We start from the raw sequence: 23,409 nt of genomic DNA, 5'->3' as shown, positions 1-23,409 counted from the left end.
TTGCTTGCCCAAGGTCAAAGGCTGCAGAAGGCAGAGTCCGGGAGGGCTAGGGTTCAAGTGTCTCTTCTCCCAACCTGACTCCTGACTCCCAGGGGCAGAGACACCAAGGGAGACACAATGAGAGTCAGAGACATGGACAGTGAGTCAGAGAGACCAAGTCAGAAACATGAAAGCAAGCGTGAGGCAGAGCAGGGGCACCCTTGAGGGAGACAGTAATACAGAGAATGACCTAGAAAAGCCTAATGAGCTGGAGAGCAGTTGAGAGGAGCCCCACGTGCCTCTCAGGTCTTGGCCCACATGACAGACTCTCCCTCCCTCCCTTCCTTCCCCTTCCCAGGTGACGTGTCGCCAAAACATCACTGGCATGTTGCTGGCATCCGGCCTGCCAATTAGCTCAGGAGCCTCTCCCTTTGACTTCCTCCAGAGCTTCAGATGTGCGCCTGCTTCCTCCCCTACCCCCAACACTCCCCTCCAGCCCAGTCCTGCCCCGCCCTTCATCTTTGGGTGGCAAACTGGCTTCGAGGGACCTGCGGTCTCTGCGGCTCCCTCCAGGGGTCAAGCCCCTCCCGGCGCAGAGCGTGGCCTCGCGCATCCTTTTATCTGCCACCTCTGTGCGCCTTTGCGAGCGTCTCGAAACCAGTGCTTGCTGGAGGCATCAGCCGGCCACGCCCGGCGCCCCCGCCCCCAGGGGTGGTGTGTGTGGCCGGGAGGACAGGGAGGGGCTTCAAGGAAGTGGAGGAAAAGGCCCCCCACCAAGGCTCCTGGGGTGGCTCCGCGGAAGCTGTGAAGATTCTTCCACACATAAGAGGAGAAAGGCTAAGGCTGCAGAGACGTCTCAGGAGGAATTGGCGGAGAACAGGGCCCACCAGATCAGATGAAGGGGACGGGAGGGTGAAACCAGAGGACCAGGGATGAACCGGGAACAGAGATGGAGAGGAGAGAGGCGGTTTCACAGAAGTGACTGGATTTAGGGACATTTGTCAAAACTAAGTTGCAAATGAGTTCGGAGAGGGGGCAGTAATGACAATTGTTGCTTTCTAGAGCTCTTTTACATATTTTAATTTATTTCATTCTCCTGAGGTAGGTCAAGGCTCAGAGAGGTCAAGTGACTTGCCCCAAATCACACAGCTAGTAAGAATCTAAACACTTTCCTTTATCCTTTATACTACAAGTGCAGCTGCTTCTGTGTATGTCATATTATATAGAAAAGGGAGATGAGACTTTTAGGTACTTGGAGGTTTTCATCCAGCAAACATTTATGGGGCCACTGTTATGTGTCAGGCAATGTGCTAGGCCCTGAAGATGCTAAGGCTATCTGTCTTCAGGAGGCTGAGCTAACTGAGGAGTGATGTAAACAGTACATACTGGACAGCGTGGCAGCCCAGATGACTGGGGCTCTTCTCTGGGGGAGGGCAGCTTTCAGAGGGAAGTGACACAGTCTGATCTTGGAAGAAGGGAAGTATTTCCCTAGTGGATGGTGGGGGTGGTGGTGGGAGAAGGCCTTTGAGGCATAAGCAAGCAAACACAGTCTGGGAGAGCTCCCAAGAGTTGAGTGAGTTCAAAGAGAATAAACAAGGGATGTGAAGGGAACTAGATGGAGATCAGTGACATTTAATTCATGATGGATTTAAAACCATTGCCTAGCTCTAGTCAGGGTTGAGGAGGCATCTTACAACTGTACTTTTAAGGGATAGTGAGAGTGCTTCTCCATTATGTTGGAGTAATACGAAATTAAATGAAGTAAAGAAACATTCGTTGACAATTTCTAGGTGCCAAAGAGCAGGGAAAGCACTTTCACGTACATTATCTCATTTAATTCATGGAGCCATTAGGAAGGATGAGGACGACTTCTTTGGATCTATTTGTGAAGACCTCTAATACTCATGGTTTAAAAGTGCGAGATAAAAAAATAAAAATAAAAGTGCAAGATATTTTGCCCTATGAGTTGTGATCCATATTAAAGACACACAGGGAAGGTTTGGTCAGAGGGAATAGGGAATACAGAGCCGGGGAAGCCCAGGAGAACAAGGTGTGTCTGGAGAATGGCAGGTGGTTGACCTTGGTGAAGATGACGTGTTTGGTAAGGATGCTCATGCCTGGGGCTGGAGCTGAGAGGGATGTGGGGCTTGCCATGCAAAAGGCTTAATATTAACCCTGTTCTCCTAGGTGAGTCTCAGAGACTTTATCCTTTACTTTTAAGATGGTAAAGAATCCACCTGCAATGTGGGAGATCTGGGTTCCATCCCTGGGTTGGGAAGATCCCCTGGAGGAGGGCATGGCAAGCCTCCAGTATTCTTGCCTGGAGAATCCCATGGACAGAGGAGCCTGGCGGGCTAAAGTCTATAGGGTTGCAAAGAGTTGACAGGACCAAGGCAACCTGGCGCAGCACACAGCACATAGTTATTATAAAATATTGGCTATATTCCCTGTACAATATATCCTTGTAGCTTATTTTATACATAATAGTTTGTACCTGTTAACTCCCTACCCCTATATTGTCTCCCCACTAGTAACCACTAGTTTGTTTTCAGAGAGTTTTGTTTTGATTTTTGGCTGTGCTGGGTCTTCCTTGCGATGTACAGGCTTCTCTAGTTGGCCTCTCTCTTTACAGCACGCGGTTTTAGTTGCCCTTCGGCATGTAGGGTCTTAGTTCCCCTACCAGGGGCCGAACTCGTGCCCCCTGATTTGGAAGATGGATTCTTAACCACTGGACCATCAGGGAAGTCCCCTGAGAGAGTTTTTAAGTGGGGAGAAACACACTCTGATGAAGCATGTTGCATCAGACACACTTGATGAGGCAGGGTTCTGGCTGCAGGTGGAGAATGGACTAGAGGGCTGCACAGGCTGGACCGTGGGAATAGAGAGGAGGAGGAGGAAGGAAGTATGTGAAACTGGTCTGAGGGCATGAGTGGGCAGCAGATCTCCACATTGCTGATGAGGGATAAAAAGAAACACAAAGCACAGATTATTTTTGGGAGTGTGACCGGAGTTATAACTGCACATGAAAAGGCAAATAATGAGTTAATGAGAAAAACCAGCAGCCCCACCCATCTCCACCACTTTCAACTCTCTTAGCTGATTTACTTTTTGGTATTTGTCTCCATATCTGTAAACACGATTATAGTATTACTGCATGCTTTTTCATTTTAGGTATTATCTATTGATTTGCTTTCACAAAAGAAACAGCTTTAAAAAAAAAACACCACCAACCTACTTGGTCCACAAACAGATATCTTCATCATCCCCACTATCTTCACTTTATAGATGTTTTTAAACTATGTACACACAATTCACATATATATTTCCATGTGTACATAAATATGTATATAAATGCACAGAAAAACGTCCTGAAGGACCACATCAAACTAGGATCCAGGGGGACACTGATAAAGGAGACTTTCATTCTACCTGTCTGGTTTAAATTTTTTTTTTTTTTGGATAGATAAGAAGTGACTTATTAGAATAGGATGCTTGTGAGGCTTACAAGCAGGCAGGTGAGAAATGCCATGCTGAGTGCTTACTGGACTAGGGTTTTATAAACAAAAGAAAAGTGGGGAGGGGGAGAAGAACTTCTTTGTCTTTCTTGAGTAGATGTCATACTTCCATCATCAGCTCCTACTCCAGGTTAGGCAGAGGAGTTTTCTTGTCCCTTCATGGTCCAGCTGTTCCACAAATTATTGTTTTTTATGTGTGCAGAGAGCATGTCCTAGGAATCACTAACTTCCTGAGCTCACTGGGCAGGATGTGGGGCTCATGTTGTTGTTTAGTTGCTCAGTCATGTCCTACTTTTTGTGACCCATGAACTGCAGCCCATCAGCCTCCTTTCTCCAAGGGATTCTCCAAGCAAGAATACTGGGTTGCCATTTCCTCCTCCAGGGGATCCTCCCAACCCACAGATCGATCCACATTTCCAGCAGCTCCTGCATTAGCAGGTGGATTCTTTACCACTGAGTCACCTGGGGAGCCTTACATTAATTATTATGTGTGTAGTAAAAAAAAAAAACACACTAATCCACACAGCAATAGTAAAAGGTAATTATCACTATCCACAGTTTACAGATGCAAAAACTGAAGCCCAGAGACTTAATTAATTTGTTCAAAGTCTTACAGCAAGCAAGTGGAACTGGTAAAAACCAGACTTGTGCCTGAAGGAAGAGAAGGGACCAGTGCTGGGGCAGGACAGGACGTCAAGTTGAAAGCCAGGAACTCTAACAGGAGAGGTGCCATCTTTGGCAGAAAAGGATCACGAAGGCAGGAGTTGGGAGGCAGTCACGTGAGAGCTGCGGTTTGGGAGGAGACGTTCAGGGCTCTACGGGAGAAGGGGACTCACTAGATCGTTAGACAGACACCCTGGACTGAAGGAGGCAGGGTCATGGCCTCTCTCCTGCCTGTCCTCAGAGAGCATCCCTGGAGAACTCAGGAGCCAGGCATCTGCAGTGAGTCACTGGAATCCAGAAACTGATGGCAAGAGTGAGATCATCAAAAGGCAGGGAGCAGAGACAACAAGGCCCTTGGGGTCCAGGGAGCTCAACCAGTCTGGTTAGAGGCCACAGTCATAAAACCAACAAAGAATTCATATCTAATAGGTTTTCCTCAGGGCTCACATGAGTAGGTAAGAGAGTCACTGTGAGGCTGTGATACTAGGCAGGAGGACAAACAAAAACAGCCAGGCCAAGGAGTCAAGCTGCAGAGTCTCTGTCCTGAGAGAATGCGGGATGTCTGGGGAGCAGGAGTCTGGGAGAGGTCGCAGCCAAGGCCACCGGAGGCAGCTGGCCTCTCCCTCCTCATGACTCAGCTTCACCAGTGCCCGGGTCACCAGTCCCCTCCCATGGCCATGCGGGTGATGACCATGAGGGTGAATGTGTCTGCCCGGTGACCTGGAATTACATGGCTGAGCTGGGGGTTGGACAGTGGAGATAAACTCAAGACTTACTCTGTTTGAAAGTTTCTGGCATTGAACTGGATTCTACACAGGTAAACACATGTGCCCCAACCCCACTAATTCATGCTTCAGCCAGTTCCCCACCTAAACACGGAGAAGCCTCTGACGAAACAGCAGCCTCTAACTTTCAGAAGCAGGCTTGACACTCACAGGCAAACCACGTTACTCTCCTATTAGGCATAAACTATCTTACAAAACAATGACCTCAGACGAGTTCACTCTGAAATCACATGAGACAAAGCAAGGCCAGCTCATAATTCTGAGCACAAACAAAAAAACAGTCACTGTGCCACACACAAAATATCAAACACTCCTTCCCATAGCCAAAAAAAAAAAAAAAAAAAAGCTATTATTTCTTTACCCTCATTCTAATCTCCTCTCTCAGTAGAGAGGATTTTTTTTTAATATTTATTTATTTATGGCTGTATGGGGTCTTAGTTGCAGTATGTGAACCCACATCCCCTGACTTGGAAGGCAGATTCTTAACCACTGGACCACCAGGGAAAGAACTGTAGAAAGAACTGATTAAGATAGTTATAAAATTTATCCTGCTTTCTGACAGCATTCTATCTGAGAAAAATCCCTACTTTCTTTGTGTGTGCATCCGTGTGTGCTCAGTCATGTCTGACTCTCTGCGACCTCATGGACTATAATCCTCCAGGCTCCTCTGTCCATGGGATTTCCCAGGCAGGAATACTGGAGTGGGTTGTCATTTCCTCCTCCATGGGATCTTCCCATCCCAGGGATTGAACGCAGGTCTTCTGCACTGGCAGGCTGATTCTACTGAGCCACCTGGGAAGACCCTGTTTTTTTAGACCTGCCCCCAAATCGCCTAACCAAAGCCCGCATACTGTCACAGGTTTTTATTCTAACACTTTCTTTCTGAGATGTTCACAGTTCCCTACTCTTTTGATGCAAAGAGTAATAAGCCCAACGTGTTCAACTATAGGTGTGTTTCTGGGGGCTGATGGTTGGAGGACATTGATAACATTCAGTGTTTCTTTTCTTCATTCTTAGCCTCTGAGCTCTACCTTAGGGATCCGGAGCCAGGCTGTATGGGAGAAGATGGTACAAAGGCAGGAGGTGCTGTCAGAAGGGACAAAACAAGACATGTATTCACTCGACAAATATTTACTGGGCACCCACACAGGCCACACAGAGATCTAGGTGTGAAGGACAATAGACAGATAAAGCAGGATCCATGATTTTTCAGGAAGCTCTCATCTGGGGGCTTGAGAGGTGGGAAAGAGGCTTCCCAGCTGGCTCAGTGGTAGAGAATCCGCCTGCCAAAGTGGGAGCCACAGGAGACACAGGTTCGATCTCTGGGTTGGGAAGATCTCCTGGAAAGGGAAATGGTAACCCACTCCAGTATTCTTGCCAGGATAATCTCAAGGACAGAGGAGCCTGGTGGGCTACAGTCCACGGGGTTGAAAAGAGTTGGACTCAACTGAGCAACTGAGCACACACATAAGGTGGGAAAGACACATAAACAGATCATTATGATCTATAGAGCTAAGTGCAGTAATCAAGGGAAGAATGCCCTGGGGGCTGCTGCCGGCTCAAGAAGAGGTGAATCGACCCTCATGTGGTGAGGCAGGTGGGTACCAAGAAAGGCTTTCTGGGGAAGGGGATCCTTGAGGCCCTGGAGGTTGAGGACCATCTCATGAGAAGGGACAAGACGAGCAGGTCAGGGAGGTGACAAATAGCATGATGAGTGGGGAATTTTACTTGCAATTGATCTCACTAGAATGGAAAGTAAGAAGCAGTGTCTGGGAGGGATTAGGCTGGAGGCACTTAAAAACGGGTTTGGGCTTTATGCTTGCCCCAAGAGGGCATCATGGAATGTCCATTGAATGTTCAGCAAGTCCTGACATGAAGAGATTATGTTTTTAAACATCATTTGAAAGTCTGTAACTTACTTGATTTTGTCTGGTTTTGTGGGTTTTTTTTTTTTGTTTTGGTTTGGTTTTTTCTGACCGAGCGGCATGTGGGATCTTATTTCCTCAACCAGGGATCGAACCTGCAGCTCCTAAGCAATTTACTTAAAAAGGCATAAAATTATAAAATGGACTGATGGATGGATAAAGGGGAGGATAGATGGGAAAAGCACTTGATAAAGCAATTGTAGTAAAGTGCTAATGATATAATCTAAGTGGTAGATTACATAAATCTTAGATTTATATAGATTATATAAAATATTCTAACTCTTCTGTTTGAAAATGTTTGTAATAAACTTTGGAGAGGGGGTTATGTTGGCCTCTGTCATGAAGGATGGATTCAGCAGGGTGAAGTCTAGAGGCAGGGAGACTTGACTGATGCATCTACAAGCCAAGGAAGGACAAACGACAAATATTACCAGCAAACACAGGAATTTGAAGGGGCAAGGAAGGTTCTTCCCTAGATACTTCTGAGAAAGTATGGTCCTGTTGACACCTTGATTTCAGACATTCAGCTTCCAGAACAGTGAGAGAATAGTTTCTCTTGTTTTAATCCACCCTGTTTGAGGCAATTTATTAGAGCAGACTTAAGAAATTAATACAGGAGTTGAGGATGTCAAGGTAGAAGGCACTACCATGGGAAGATTATTATTTGTTATACCATACTATCACATATTTTTACCATATTTTACCTTTTCAATATGGCTTTTGTGTTTGCTTTCAGTTAAAAGGCCTGAGTTTGAGCATCAATGCCAATACCTAATTCAAGAGGCTGTGAGGAACAAATGGAATACGGTGTATAAAACCTTTTGATAAACTGTTAAACTCTCTAAAGAAGGTATTAGTACTGTTATCAGCGTGTGGAGGAGCCAAAAACACCTTGAACTAGAGAAGGGAAATCTAGGCCTTGGCCTCAGTGACTGCTTCACTTTTCAAACATAGCACTGTGTGAGTGGCCAGGACCCTCTTCAAGTTTTCAGCTTCTGAAAGATTCAAAAGTGCTTCTTGCTATACGGGACAGAAGAGGGACAGGTTACAGGTTCCCCCCCTGGTAAGGAAGGAAGACCTTCCCAGATTTAAACCATGTCACAATATGTCCCTTCATTCACTAAGAACTGCGCAAGAAGGGTGGGAGAGGGAAGCCAAGATGAGTAAGAGGCAGCTTCTGCCGGCAAGGACTTCACAGTCTACTGAGGTGAGTGCAGTGGCTTGGGAGTGTGGACCTTCCTACAGGAAGAGCCAGGAACCCCGACTGGGGAAGTCGTCCTGGGGGACGTGAGCTGAAGCTGCTCCACAACAGTTGAGTGGGGTTGCCAAGATTCCAGTCCTTCCTGAGAAAGAGGAATTAGGAGATGGTTTCCACTAGTGAATGTTAGCAACCACCTCATTCCAGGATCTGTGCTAAGCGTCACGGGAGGGAGAAAGTATGAAATCTGCAGTCCGGGAGGCTCTCCTGTTCTTGTAAGGAAGCTAAATCTGCATACAAGAAAAGGAAACTATGAGATAAAGAGAGTGACGTCAACCACTCGGACTTTTAATACCGGATATAGTGACTGTGAACTCTGCCCCGGGAAGATTTCTGAAAGAATGCAGGGGGCGAGGGGAGGGCGGGGGCGGGGATGTGGGTCCGGGTCACCTTGTCCCCCGTCGTCGCCTAACAGGCAGATGAAGGCTGCTTTTGTAATCGACGGTACCTTGAGGGCGACGCGGGAAACAGGATGGGGGAGCCCGGCCGGGGCTGACTGCGCGCTCCTGGAATCTGCGCTGGAGGAGTTGCCTCTGCCGGGCCGGACACCTGGATGCGCCCTGCCCCTGCGGAGACGCGCGCGCGGCCACACGGAGATCCGCGGGCGGCTCCCCACGCCTTTGTAATACAGCCGTTTCCCAACTGGAACCGGATGGCTGTAAATGCCCGGGAAGCCCGCCCTATCCGCCTACCCCGCTCTCCACCCGGTTGAAGGGAGTCGAAGAGGAAGAAACCTGTAATAATCTGGAACTCCGGCGCAAATCCTGAGTCTTGCTCTTCGTCATCTTGTCATCCTCTTGGCTTAGGTTTCCAAGCCTCTCACCTCTTATTTTTACGGGATCATCCTGGAAACAGGGGCAGTCCTTCTTTGAGTTTAACTTCGATCCCTCACGTGGCAACACTATACGAAGGCCTTTGCTGTGCGTGATGCTGGTGGTGGTGGTGGTGTGGGGAGGTGGGTAGTTAGGAGGATGCACCTGGTCCTGAGATTAATTTTGAGGAAATTAAGGAAGAAAAAAAGGCAGACGATTTGCCTTGAAAGTGAAACAACATCCTCTCATACTCCAGCTTAAACTAGTCTTTCTAAAAATTAAAATCTTTTCACACCTATGAAAGGATTTTTGGGTTCTGAGTTAGATTCACTCCCAAACATTGACCATGGGAGGCCACACTTACAGGATGTCTTAAATTTTTTGTGTGTCAACTTTTTCATTATGGAAAAATTAAAACACACATGAAGTGGAGAAATTAATATGATGAGCTCTTGTGCAACTATCACCGCCTTGGACAATGATCACCTCATGACCAATTTTGTTTCATCAATTGCCTCCCACTCATCCTCCCCCTTTCCCCAGTGTGTCGTTTTTAAGCAAATTCCAGGCATATTTTATTAATAAAACTTCAATATACCAAAACCTCACTTTAAAGAGTACAATTATCACACCTTAAAAGTGCACAATTCCTTAATATAAATGTACTGTCTGTTAAATTTTGTCTTATGTTTTAAAATTAGATTATAAAAAAAATAAAATTAGATTACAATTAATTCATTCAAACCAGGATGCAAACAAGTCCACCACAGCGTTTGCTTGATATCTCTTTCAATCGTTAAGTTCCCTTTCTCTTATCTCCCCCACCTGCACCCCAAACCCTTTTCTTCTGGAAATTATCTGATGAAGATAACCGATTCTCTGTCCTATGAATTTTCCCAAACTGGGATTTGCCGACTGCATTTCTGTTAGCATTGTTAAAATGATTCTGATAGATGGGTTTTAGGTTCAACATTTTTCGCAAGTATACATCAAGTCATTACTTCCTATTGTATTACATTGGACGGCACATAATGTTGAATTGTCTTTCTTTTTATGATGCTAGGATTGATCAGTGGGTTCAAGTGTTGTCAGAATGATTCATCATTGTAAGATTCCCTGTAAGCTTTTCACATATGTTTCCAGCAGCTGTTGATAATTATTGCATCGGTCCTTTATTTCATTAGGTGTTAAAAAGGATGATAGTCTTCCACCTTGTCTTCATTTCTTAAGCTGGAGTTTGTAATAAAGAACTGTTCCTCAGCCATTTGGTGATCTTAGATATATTTCTACAAGAATGGTGGCATAAAAACTGTGTCTTTATTTACCAGTGTTCAGGAAGAAGTAAAGGTTTCTGAAAGAAAAGTGAAAGTTGCACAGTGATGTCTGACTCTCGGTAACCCCAGGCCAGAATACTGGAGTGGGTAAGCCTTTCCCTTCTCCAGAGGATCTTCCCAGCCCAGGGATTGAACCCAGGTCTCCCGCATAGCAGGTGGATTCTTTACCAACTGAGCCACAAGGGAAGCCCAAATAAGAATGCTGTGAGCAGGATTTGAACCTGCCTGAGCAAACCCCACTGGATTTCCAGTCCAGTGCCTTAACCATTCCGCCATCACAGCTCAGTTTCTAGCATCTTCCAAAAGTGACCAGTGAGTTTTTAGTTGTCATGATGAACTGGTGGAAATTTTTTGTCTTTTGCATAGTTGACATATATTAATTAATTGTAGTTATTATTATTCTCATTCATGCTTAAAAGTGTCCCATCTTTAACCAGATATGGCTCCAGTAGCTTTCTCACAATCTGATGTGACAAAATGCTCCAGGGTCATCTTGTGTATTTCTTCTCCCAGACCTAGAATTAGCCAGTTCTTCAAGGAGCCATTTTGGCAGGAAATAATAAGATTTTCATCTGGGTGTAAGCAGGGCTTGCTCAGTGTATCCAGTGAGGCTATTATTATTAATAATAGGGCTTCTTTGTGAAGGAAGCTAAGAAATACATTTTATTATTTTTTTAAGGAAAATGCATCATGAGTTTATCACATTATGATGTTCCAATTCAAATTTGGGATCACCATGCTTTTATTTCTCTTCTTTTATGTCACAATCATAAGAGAAAACTAATCTTTCAGGTTGAAAATCTTGGTTCCTGGTAATGTTAACATAATTGCTTATTTTCTTTATCTTATTATATATGTGTATATATGTACATGTACATAATATATGGGCTACCCAGGTGGCTCAGCGGTAAAGAATCTGCCTGCTAATGCAGGAGACATAGGTTGATCCCTGGATCAGGAATATCTTCTGGAGAAGGAAATGGCAACCCACTCCAGTATTCTTGCCTGGAAAATCCCATGGACAGAGAAGCCATAGAGTCACAAAAGAGTGAGATATGACTTAGGGACTAAACAACATAATACATAATAAATTCAGAATAACAACAAAAATATTATTACCAAGATGATAACTGAAAATTTTGTTTTATTTTCAATTCTTTTTGTCATTAGGCTATATTCCACTAAGGAGATACAGCTAAATTACTGTGTTTTAAAGTCACCTAAAATAACTCCTAAGAAGTTACCAACTACAGAGAATTTAAGCTACCAACTACATACACAGTTAGGTTCCTCTTGTTTTAATTTAATTTTGTTTTATAATGATGTAAAACATTTACATAATTCCAAAGCCTAATTTCCATGTCTTCCACTTGGTTTTCCCTCCTCCCAAAGGTAAGTGTTTTTGTTAGGTTTTGGTTTATCCTTCCACTTAAAAAATAAATATAAGCTAAAAAAATGTATATTTACATTTCCCCTTTTCTTAGGTAATGTGTAACATGCTGTGTGCACTATTCTCCATCTTGGCTTTTTTTCACTTAATATATCCTGGAGGTCATCCTAAAATAATAGACAGATAGTCCTCACTTGCAAAAGGTCTAGACCTGACTGAGTCTCTGGGGAGACAACCACCAGCGATCCAGCGTCATGTTTTTCAGGTCCCTCAAAAGCAAGAGGTCTAGATGGGCCAAGCCTGCACACACTCCCAAGGGTATCGAGGATAAAAGCCACAGCCTCAAATCAGTGTGTGGTCCCCTGAAATCTGCATCTCAACCAACATTCTCATTGCAGAATCTTCACTGTTACCTATTGATTTATAATGCGACAATAAATAGCCTTGTGTATTTGAAGCTTCCTTTTCAACCTAGGTATAGTGGGGAGAAAGGGGGACTGAAAGAAAGAAGGTAAAAGTAAAGGGTGGGGTGGGGACCGTGGGGGGAATTTCAGAGATATCAGGCCTCCATCAAGAAGCCAAAAGAGTGTAACTTTCCTAAAGTGTTCCTGGAAGTCTAGCTTCAACCCTACCGCACACATCCCACACATCCCAAAGCGAGGGGGTAACGGAGAGGAGACGCAGAGGAAAGCAAAGGAACAACTCTAGGGACTCAGGGTGATCTGGGTGCCGGGAAACAGGAGCCGGAAAAAGGGGAAGATCTGCCCTGGAAACGAGGCGTGGAAGGTGTAGAGGTGGTTGCTCGTGGTGGCGTCGCAGAACACGACTTCGCCGCACTCGTGATTCACGCGGATGCCCACTTTCCTGGGACAGACCAAGAGATCCTCGCGGGTGCCGGCCCCGGTGAGAGCCTGGCACTCGGAGCCCGCGATGCGCAGCGCCCAAAAGCCACTCAAGGGCTCTATCTGCAGCATGCCCTTCCTAGGTACTGGCTCCGAGGCCACGCCCACCACGCAGCCCCCGCCCCCAGGCCCTTGGAGCTCCGCCTCCCAGGTCTGGCAGCCGGAGCAGAGGCCTGGCAAGCCCAGGACACAGCGGAACGGATAGAAGCGCTCGGGGTTGGTGGGCTCAGCGCAGACGCTCTGAAGAACCGGCGTCAGCGTCACTGTCTTCAGATCCTGGGAAATGATGAGATCTGGGTGAGCTGAGGCCGCATCCAGGATCAGTGGGTCTGCGGAAAGATGAGGAGAAAGAGGGGCAATCCCAGGTCAAGCCATCCGGCCCCCTTTAGGATGGCTTTCTCTACATAGTCACAGTCACCTTTGCCCCCAGAGACGTCCTAGCCCCCCGCCCCCTCCTTGGCGTTAATCCCTAAATTTCACCATATGCAGCTCTGAGGGTGGTCTCCATTGGTGGTGGGGAGGTGTCATTTCAACACTCAGAACTGAGACTATCTCCTCTTCCTTCCCCGTTTCCTGTGGTCCTCATATCTAGAACAAGATTTGAGGCTTGTATAAGAGATGTCGAGGTTCAGATGGTCTGAGCTCGAGTAATTTTCTAAAGTACAACCCCTCAAAAACAGGGTTCAGTGGAGGGGTGGAGTGCAGAAGGAGGAACTGTCAGCCCCCTTCTCACCACATATGCACACTTTGGGGGGCGGGGCGGGGCAGTGGGCGCGCAGCATGCAGTATCTTGGTTCCCCCACCAGGGTTGGAACCCACCGCCCCTGAAGTGGAAGCATGGAGTCTTAACCACTGGGGAAGTCTGGATTTGGATATTAAGTTATAGCTTGTCAAAGGTAGAAGGCCCCCACCCTCCCTCTACAATGGCTTGAGAAGCTGTGGTTCCAGTCCTTGCCAAAGACTTAGGAATGGGGGCCTCATCCTCTTACTCCTGTCTGTGTCTTAGTTGCTCAGTCGTGTCCGATTCTTTGCAGCCCCACAGACTGTGGCCCAACAGGCTCCTCTGTCTATGGGATTCTCCAGGCAAGAATACTGGAGTGGCTTGCCATTGCTTTCTCCAGAGGATCTTCCCAACCCAGGGATCGAACCCTGGTGTCCTGCGTTGCAGGCAGATTCTTGACCGTTTGAGCTACAGGGAAGTCCTCCTCTTACTCTAGTATGATTTAATGTTTACTTACTGGATGGGGCGTGTAGGAGAAATGGAGGATGTGGGAATGTGGGGAAAAGGAAGAAGAGTGGTCAGAATCATGAGGATGAGTTAGGTGGATTGGGGCCCAGGTAGTTCTTACTGGTCTCTAGATTCCACCCTGGCTAAACTGATGCCTTGGTAGTTGAAAAATAGTGGACCAGAGCAGCCAACTATAGTGACTTCCTTTATCCACCAGGGGGCACCACAGCCAAAGCAGTAAACAGAAGCCTAGTGCTGGGTCGTCTTCCTCCTTTTGCTTGAGAACACCTGCTCCCTTCTCTAAGTTCTCACCTCCATCCCCATCTCCACTCCCTCAGGGACTTTTCACTATTCTCAGCCACTCACCAATCACCGTCTTGAGCTCTTCAATATTCGTAACTCCAGGGCTCCCCAGGTTCTCAGAGCTGTCCAGGTTTGATGAATAAGAAACAAAAGAGGGCGTGTTTCGGCTCCGGAAGAGTGGGCCGAGTGAAACTGAGAGTTTGGGATTTGGCAGCACTGATTTAGTTGTTCTGTCAACTTTGAGGGAGAAGGAGAGGAGAGAAGAGAGGTCAGTGGGGGCAAAGCAGCAATGTCAGAAAGTGCTACCAAGCTCTAGACACAGCAGGAGGAATCAGGGGTAGACTCAGGAAAGTGAAACTGCCCACATGGTTCCAGTAGCTGGGGATCAACAGAAATTCTTGGGCTTGCCTTACTGAATGATAGATAAGGGAACAGTTTATTAAAACCCCTCTAATTGTAAGCTGTCTTCACTGGTTAAGCTTACTTTAGTTATTTTTTCCCTCTAATTGTAATTTTTCCTTTTAATTGTATGTGTGTGCACTAGTCACTCAGTCATATCAGACTCTTTGTGACTCCATGGACTGTAGCCCACCAGGCTCCTCTGTCCATGGAATTCTCCATGCAAGAATACTGGAGTGGGTAGCCATTCCCTTCTCCAGGGGATCTTCTCGACCCAGGGATAGAACCCAATCTCCCGCATTGCAGGCAGATTCTTGACCATTAACTGCATACCCTCCAGGTGCTTGGGTGGGGACAGCATTTGACCCCCTGTAGACTTGGAGGTTCCTTGACTTCACCATTAGAAGCCACCAGCATTCAGGGTCAGGACTCTTACCTGGAGGGGTCGACTCAGGCTCCGAAGTTTTGTTCACTATAGGATAGTTTTTCTCTGACAGGTACCCTAGGAATTGGTGAGAGAAAACCAGTGTTGGTCTCGATAACTGGAAGCTGCTAACTAAAAACCAAACAGCCTGCCACCATCAATAAGTTCAAGAATTGGTGATTCTCAGTAAGGGCTGCACCCCAGGTCATGAGGAAGTATAGAAGCCTTTCAGGTTGTCCCAGTGCCTGCAAAGGAGGGGGTACTCTACTGGCCTAGAATGTTTCCTGAGGCCTGGGATGTGATTCAGCAGACTGCAAGGCATAGAGCACAGTGGAGACTTACCATGTGCAAACACCAATAGCTCCTCTGGTGGAGAAACATTGGTGGAACAGAATCTTAAGTTCTGCTCTTGGCTTTGGAAGGCATTGTGTAGATTCTGGCATTGGCAAAATGATTTCTAATGCTGTCTTTTCCACTTAATAGTCATGTGACTTGGGTAATTTACTTCACCTCTCTGAAGTTGCAGGGGCCTTATTGATTGCAAATTGCCAATAATAACACCTGTCTAGGAGGATGGTAGTGAGATTTTGAACTTCTAGATGTGGACTGCTTAGCACATGGTGGCTCTTGAAGAAATGGTACTTCTGGTGTTACCATCTCAGATAGCAGGGCCATCTCTGATGGCTTGGGCATAGGCTGCGGTTACAGGAGGTCTCCCTCCCCTGGGCTGTCATGACCTGACTTACAACCGGAAACCCAGCCTATGGCTGATGGCAACTACTACAGCGGAGACTGAGCTGCTTTTGTCTTCTCCTTGTCTTATCTTTTCCTCCCTTACTCTGAGGAATGGAGGAATAAATTTGCAACTTTCTGTTACTTTTTTGTGGGGGCGGGGGGGGGGCATGTCATGCAACATGTGGGATCTTAGTTCCCCAACCAGGGATCAAACCCATGCCCCCTGAATTAGAAGCGTGGAGTCTTACCCACTGGACAATCAGGGAAGTCCCAGAATTTTCTGTTACTTTTAAATATTTCAAAATTTTGGGATTAGTCTCTGTTTTGTGAGTTACCTGAGTTTAAAATAATAAAATATATCCATATGCCTGTGCTTCTGCCTTGATGAGGAATGGGGATTCACCTATATTTGGCCTCCGTGTAACCAGAGAGAGAATTCTTCCCCTTTGCTTTTTTCACTTTCCCCAAATGGCAGAAGCAGTCATCACTTACAGCTCTTTCTGTCTTCCTCAGTCATGCCTTTGAGGAATTTGCTTTTATCTTTCTTGCTGTCAGCCTGGAGATTGTCTGTGGAGAGAGAAAAGAATGAGATGGAGTAAATTCAGAGAGTTTGAACCAGGAACCCATGATCACACAGCGGGCACCAAATTTCAAATGCCTTGAACTTGACTCTCATATTCCTAGTGGACCAAGGTGTAAAACTCTGAGAGATGCTCTTTCTGTTATCCTGGAGTGGCTCTCTAGCCCAGCACTGTCCAATAGAAATACCCTCAAGTCACAAATAACATTAGATTTTCTAGTAGTCACCAGGGAAGGGCTTCCCTTGTAGCTCAGTCAGTAAAGAATCTGCCTGCAGTACAGGAGACCTGGGTTCAATCCCTGGGTCGGGAAGATCCCCTGGAAAAGGAAATGGCAACCCACTCCAGTATCCTTGCCTGGAAAATCTCATGGACACAGGAGCCTGGTGGGCTGCAGTCCACAGGGTCGCAAAGAGTTGGGTACAACTGAGTGACTAACATTTACTTACTTTCTTAGAAGTCACATTACAAAAAGTAAAGTAAAAAGAAACTGATAAAATTAATTTTTAATTATATCTTCTATTTAAACCATTATTTAACATGTAAATCCATGGCTGATTCATGTCAATGTATGGCAAAAACCACTACAATATTGTAAAGTAATTAGCCTCCAACTAATAAAAATAAATGAAAAAATTAAAGAATAAAAAAAATTTTTTTAATTAAAAAAAATAATCCATTATTTAAAAAATATTGCCTTTCAACCTATAAAAAGTTATTACTATATTTTACACTCTATTTTCACACTAAGTCTTGTGAAATCTGACATGTTTCCTTCACTAGCAGCACACCTGACTTTGGACCAGCCACATTTCAAATGCCCAAGTGCGTGTGTGGCTAGTAACCAACATATCGGGCAGCACAAATCTAGGCCCTTCCTAGTGAGGAGAACTGAGGAGAAAGGGCTGAGGGACAAAAGGTGCTGTTTGGCCTCACGCTTTGGCTTCAGAAGAAGGTCTGCTGTGGTGCCCGCCACTCAGGCACAGGCTGTGGTAAAGGATGGTCCCACCTACTTAAAGCCTGGGTGGCAATCCCTCTCCTCCCGATAAGAGAAGACTCGAGAGAGGAAAGGCAAGGGAGCTCCAGACCAAGGCGCTCAGTGCCCTTCTGTCCTGGTTCTCCCCCAGGAGGGAGTTCTGTGCCCCCGTCTCCCAGACATGGAGGGCTGTCAACGTCTGTGTACCCTCATGGAAATAGGGGCAGAGGACAAAAGACTTTGTGTGGTTGGAGAATGAGCCCACAACTCAGGGAGGATGGCCTGTGTCCGGCCTCTACTTGCTGTAGGGGTGCTGGACTAAGGGAAGAGCTACAGAGTGGGACTCCTAGATGAGGGGCTTCCTCTGGGCCTCTGTACCCTTCTAGTGCCCTGTAGCTCCAGGACAGGAGAGAGCCAGCCCTGGGTATAGGTGGAGGGAGACACAGGGGATCTCATCTGAGGGCCACCAGCCCAGCCATAGGGAATGCTCAGCGACCCTCTTATGAGGGGTCCACACACCTGGAGCCAGAGCAAACACTGGCCAGGAATGCTATGCTTCCACGGCCTTCAGGGTCCAGCCATCAACCCCTCCACCTCTGGTTTCCCAGACCCAGTCATTCCCCAACAGGAGGCAACCATCCTCAGACTAGGCAGCTATGGAGATTAGACCAGTGTTGTAAGTAGGCCCCCAGCAACCCCTCCATCCAGTGGACTTTAAGAGAGCCAGGTGGGAGTTAGGGGACTGTATGTGGGGGTAGGGGGGAGAAAATACAGCAGACCACGTTCATCTGTGCCAAAAGGTAGAGAATGTATTTGTAGCCCCCTTCTCCATGCCCAATCCCAGCCTGTGCCAAAGTGAAAAGGTAATAAATCCCTTTATTGAAATTCTAAACTGAAGCAAAACTATTTAATTTTATTTTTTAGATTGTAGTTATTCTATGTGAGATTGAACCCAGGCCATGGCAGTGAAAGGCCAGCATCCTACCCACTAGGCCACCAGGGAACTTCAGAACCAAATTGGAATGACTATGAAAACCTGAAATGACTATGAAATTGTTGGATTACATGAGATTACACCACGTGGGATGGGAGAACTGGACAAAGCAAAGCAGTTACTAGGGAAAAGAAAAGTTCAAAACAACAAAATTAAGAACAAAAACTCTGTGTCTGGGGAGTGGAGATTCTTAGCTGAACGAGTGGTATTCTTGGGGGCTTTGTCCTGGTCCTCATTTTCCAGAGGCATATGGAAGGGGTCTGGGATTGGGAGACTCTTGTGATATTTCCTGGGAGAAAACTCCATCCAGCTCTCTCTACTCACAAGCACAACCTTTGCTGTGAAGGGAGTCCTTATAAATACACAGCTGTCTTCCTAGTTGTAATCCCAGACATGTTTTTGAAAAATATCTGACCAAATATCTAAAGCCCAAGTCATCTACTTCTGTCTGACTTCTGTTTCCCTGCAAGGCTGCAAGAAGGATTTCCCTAAAATGTCATTGACTTTGAATCTATTTTCTTGTGTTCTGTAGTCAGAAATAGATTGAAACCCAGTTCTGGCCCACCAGACAACTGGTCTACCACCTTCCTGCCAGTCACTGTGCCAGGCATGGGAACCTCTTGCAGCTTTCACAAGAAGAGTCAGGGAGGCAAACAGGTGAAACATGAAGACAGAGTGCAAGAGATGCCTGAAAAGAAAGATCCAGATGCCTGGAAAGTGCCCGGCAGAGAGCCTGGCATTGGAAATGTCCTATATAATTACTATCGGCATGGATGAGCTACAGTTCCATTTCCTCGGGGTGATGGAGGAAGAATCCCCCAAAGGGAGGTGAACTGAGTTAATGACAGCCTCTTCCTTACCTTTGAATCTCTTCAGGCTCTCTGTGAGGGAATCATGCCGTGATTTGATGTCACTGAGTTTTTTCTCCAGGCCCATTGAAACAGGGGTTGGGTTGAGAAAGCGAAATCCTTCACTCCTAGGAAGATATGGCTGAACTGGATGGTGAGATCAAGGGATGGGGTGCAGGGGAGGAAGAGCTGTGACAAAGAGGTGGGGATGAGGTGATGGAGCCTTGGGGGTAGGGAAGGAAATCAGAGGATAGTGAGCTGAGAGTCAGGAGGCCAGGGCTAGGGATATGGGGACAGGGTGCGGTGGGGCATAGTGTGATATGGAAATGCAGATGGGAGATAAGCCAGAAAGAAGCAGAGAGGAAGGGGGCAGAGAGACGGGGTAGGAGACCCAGGAGCCATCTAGTTGAGCAAGGGGTCATGCAGGAAGTGCAAGCAAATAGGAGAATCTGTGATGAAGAAATAGGAAAGTAAAGAGAAACAGCTCTTCTCTTTAGTAACCAACTCAGCTTAAGCTGCAGCCTAAGTACCTGACTGCAGTTAGACAGAGTAGACAGGAACTTGGGAGGGAAGAATGTTGAGTATTTGAATGTATGTTGAGCATTGTAAGATGAATGAATCAGTGGGCAAAATGCACTTGGGGTGGCCCATCATACCTGCACAAGGCAATTTTGATGTCCTAGAAGAGAAAGAAAAACAGCACAGTCTTAGCACTTGGCTGATTCATGGGAGCCAAGGAGGAAGTACCGACCATGCAGGGCATGGGGTAGAGCAGGTGGAATGAGAACATCTCTCTTCCCATACGAACATCTCCATAAAGGTTCCTCCAGGAAGTGTCCAATATGTCAGTAGGCAGGAAAATGATCAGACCTCGAGAGGAACTAACTGAGTTGTTTGAAAATAAGTTTTGTCTCTGAGACTAAACTGGAGAAGGGAGAAGACAGATAGGAAAAGGGCTGGAATGGCTTTGTGTGGTCTTTCTTAAAAAAAAAAAAGAAATGGATTTCTGAACTAGTGGGAGTGGGAGACGTATTCAGAAGGGAGCTCAGCTTATCTTGTGCACCACCTAGACCTGAACTGTCCAGTATGACAGCCACCAGTCACACGTGGCTATTGAACACTTTGAAACATGGCTAGTATGACAAGGAACCAAATTTTTAAATTTTATTAGAGTCACCAATCCAAATTTAAATTTAAAAAAAAAACCTGAAATAGTGTAAAATACTTTTTCCATTGACCACAACTATATTGATTTGGTCAGAGTCATTTAATTCAACCATTCAAAATATGATGTCTGAACTGAGATCTGCCAAACATATACCAGACTTTAAAGACTCAATTTTTTAAAGGAAGAAGTTCATAAAATATTTCATTAATACTTTAAAAATATTGGTTAATGATTGAAATTATAATACTTTGGATATATTGGGTAAAATAAAATATTTCATTTAATTTTACCTGTGTTTTTTTATCTTTTTAATGTGGCTACAAGAAAAAAGTTTAAGTCATATTTGTGGCTTGCAAAAGAATTCTAAATTACACATATAGCTCACATTGTACTTCTAAATTATATACATAGTGTGAAATATATTTGTAAATTATGGCTCACACAAGGTTTCTATTGGACAGCACTCAGCTGGGGGAAGGAAGATGGAGGCAACTCTGGTATCCTGCCACGTGACCAGTGCTCTGATCTGTAACTGGGGAGGGGTCCCTATGTTTTTACAACTTGGCCCCCAAGGGACACTCACCTGGAGCAGCTGGCCTGGCGGCAGACACTGCCTGGACTTCAGGGAATCCTTAAGCTTCCTGAGATTGTTCAGCTGCATCTTGGTGGAAACGACATAGAATTTCTCCCCCTTGGAGATCTCCTGACCCAGCCAGTTGATCCGGGACAAGAGGAAGCTCTTCTCCTTCTTTAGCACCTGATGCAGCTGGTTGAAGGCTGTGATGACCTTCTGCTTCTCTAATTCCACCTGGGTCTGGGGGCAAGAAAGTGGACATTCAGAAGATGAGAGGATGGCCTCAAAGTTCCTTCTATCTCATTTTATTCAAAGTTATCATTTTATTAAGTTTATTCTGAGCAACGTGCAGTGGCAGACATGGAGGAAAGGAAATGGGAGGAGAACAAACTTTTGAAAGCCCTTACTCTGTGCCTTGTTTTCATTTTAGGTTATTTATTTACATTTTTTGCCTTCAAGGACAGGTAGCTAATACTTAATACCTAAGTATTAAGTACTCACATTTCCAGAAGTCTTTTCAGTTTATAATCTGCTTTCACATAGATTTTTTTTTTCCTTTTTACACACACCCACACACAAAACAGGTACAGATATTTGAGTGGGTTCATAGTGTCTTCATTTTCTAACTTGAGAAGTCAGTTTCTAGGTAAGTAAGGGACTGTGAGGGGCAGAGATGGGTCTTAAAACTGGTATTTCCAATTCTAAGACCAGCACCAGCTTTCCTGACACTACCTGTCCCCAGGTGGAGGAGACCAAAGCAGCCAACCTACTCCAACAACACGAGGCTGGACGTGGAAGGTGCTAGCACTGGCAATCCAAGTGCTGTAGAAGAGGAGAAGGCTGGAACACACCCTTACCCCTGATGCCACAATTCTTTCTGTCCCTCCTACCCTCCATCCCGTTCTGTATCTGTTTCTTTGTCAATGAGGTCTTTTTGAGTGGTCAGTGTAATAAGGAATTCTAGGAGTTTTGCAGAGAGAGTGTTTCTGCTTTCGAGCTCATGGACAGAGAGACCCACACCTGAGTTTTTTCTTACCATGAAGACATTGATCTTGTGTTCACCTTGTGACTTTGTCTGAATTATCTCCCTCTCCTTTTGCTGCAAGACCTCAATTTGTGATTGGATCTGCTCCTGTTGGGAGAGAGTTGTCTTGGCAAGTTGTGCCTGGAGCCCTCCTGACCTCGTGATGCCCTCCTGATCTCTTGGGATGGTGGGCGAGTCCTTGTGTCGTTATTAATAGATCCCCCTTTCCTGTTCAAGCTGGGGGCTGGGGTGTGATGGGGGAGGAAGAACTCTGGAGTCTAAGTGACCTACAAGAAAGGAATGTGGTAATAAGTTACAACTAATAAATTATGACTAATATTTGGATGTGCTTTGGGGGTTATCAAAGGACTTCCACAAACCTTCTTTCATTTGTCATACCTACGACTCTTAAGAAGTACAATTTATTTGCCCCATTTAAAGAGGAGGCACCTGAAGCTCAGAGAGGTAAAGTGACTCCTTGAAGGATCTATAGAAAGTTCAGGAGTCTGAACCTGAACTTACGCCACTGACTTGAAATTCCGTGTTCTTTCCATTCTCCATTATACCTTGGTCACAACAAGCATCAGTTCTCCAGTCTTAGACTTTTGAAACTACTGGGCCTGACTGCAAATTTTCTACTCAGATGGGGGCAATGGGTACAAACCCAGAGGGAGGAGATGATAGTTTCCAGGTCCTCACTGAACTCCTGGACTGATGGGGGAACAGAGAAGGGACCCCCAAATATCTACCTGATAACTCTGGGCAGCTTCTTCTATCAGAGTTGCGTTGTGGGTTTTGTGGTCCTTGGACTGACAACACACCACGCAGAGGAACTTGCCATCGACATCACAGAAGTAATGACATTTCTCTCCGTGCCTTAGACATCTCAGCTCTTCCTTTTCTGGCTGCATCTCCGAGGGATCCATAGCTTGGATTTTCTCCACCAGATTTACCAAGAGCCAGTTGGGCGTGATTGTGTCCCTCCTCACAATTTTGTTGCAGAGGGGACATTTAATGATGCTGTCTGCTGCTTCCCCGCTCTGAGTGATGCAACTGAGGCAGAAGTTGTGCCCGCAGTCGATGGTAGCAGGGTACTGCAGAATATCCATGCAAATGGGGCAAATCACTTCTTCTTGAAGCTTACCGGAAAACTGTTGATGGGCCATGATGGGGCCAAGGGCTTCTTCAAGTCTGTTGAAAGTCTAGAAGTCAGCTGTGGACACTGGTTCTAGGAAAAGAGAAAATAACAGAGACGATGGAGGTCAGAGTCTATTAATTAGAGAATCAGAGAGAGAGGAAAAAGAGAGAGGAAAAAAACAATAGTAGCAAAGAGTCAAAATTAGAAGGTAGGAAATATTATAAAGAGGGAAACAGATGAGCAATGCTACCTCACTGCCTCTTGAGAATGAATGGATTCAGCAAATGAATATACAGTGCTTATAAAATGGGGTAAGTATTCCTGAACCTTGGACTAATTAAGGGTGTTTATGAGGCAGTTAACTGAGATTAGAAGGACCAGGGCACCAAAGTCCATCCTCAGAGGTTCAGGGAAGGAGTGGAGGGACTGGAAAATACTTCCCGAAAGGTCACAGCCA

The 23,409-nt window shown here is 45.8% G+C and overlaps 1 protein-coding gene and 1 non-coding gene across 2 annotated transcripts; both read right to left on the bottom strand.

Moving 5' to 3' along the window:
• Nucleotides 1-10,471: 10,471 nt before the first annotated feature.
• TRNAS-GGA lies at nt 10,472-10,553 on the bottom strand. The gene has a single exon. It is a non-coding gene; the product is annotated as a tRNA-Ser (tRNA).
• A 954-nt stretch (nt 10,554-11,507) lies between these two features.
• On the bottom strand, nt 11,508-22,980 carry TRIM31 (tripartite motif containing 31). Its single transcript, XM_043450566.1, has 8 exons — nt 22,564-22,980; nt 21,827-21,922; nt 20,796-21,030; nt 19,061-19,195; nt 16,145-16,219; nt 14,930-14,995; nt 14,158-14,331; nt 11,508-12,892 (listed from the first exon to the last, which is right to left on the bottom strand). Exons 1-8 carry the CDS (start codon nt 22,978-22,980, stop codon nt 12,366-12,368), a joined length of 1,725 nt encoding a protein of 574 aa, XP_043306501.1. The 3' UTR covers nt 11,508-12,365.
• Nucleotides 22,981-23,409: the final 429 nt, after the last annotated feature.

The sequence above is a fragment of the Cervus canadensis genome, chromosome 28 (genome assembly GCF_019320065.1).
Source record: "Cervus canadensis isolate Bull #8, Minnesota chromosome 28, ASM1932006v1, whole genome shotgun sequence".
NCBI lineage: Eukaryota > Metazoa > Chordata > Mammalia > Artiodactyla > Cervidae > Cervus > Cervus canadensis.
Note: the sequence above shows the minus strand (reverse complement) of the source record. Positions and strands in the feature narration are given on the sequence as shown.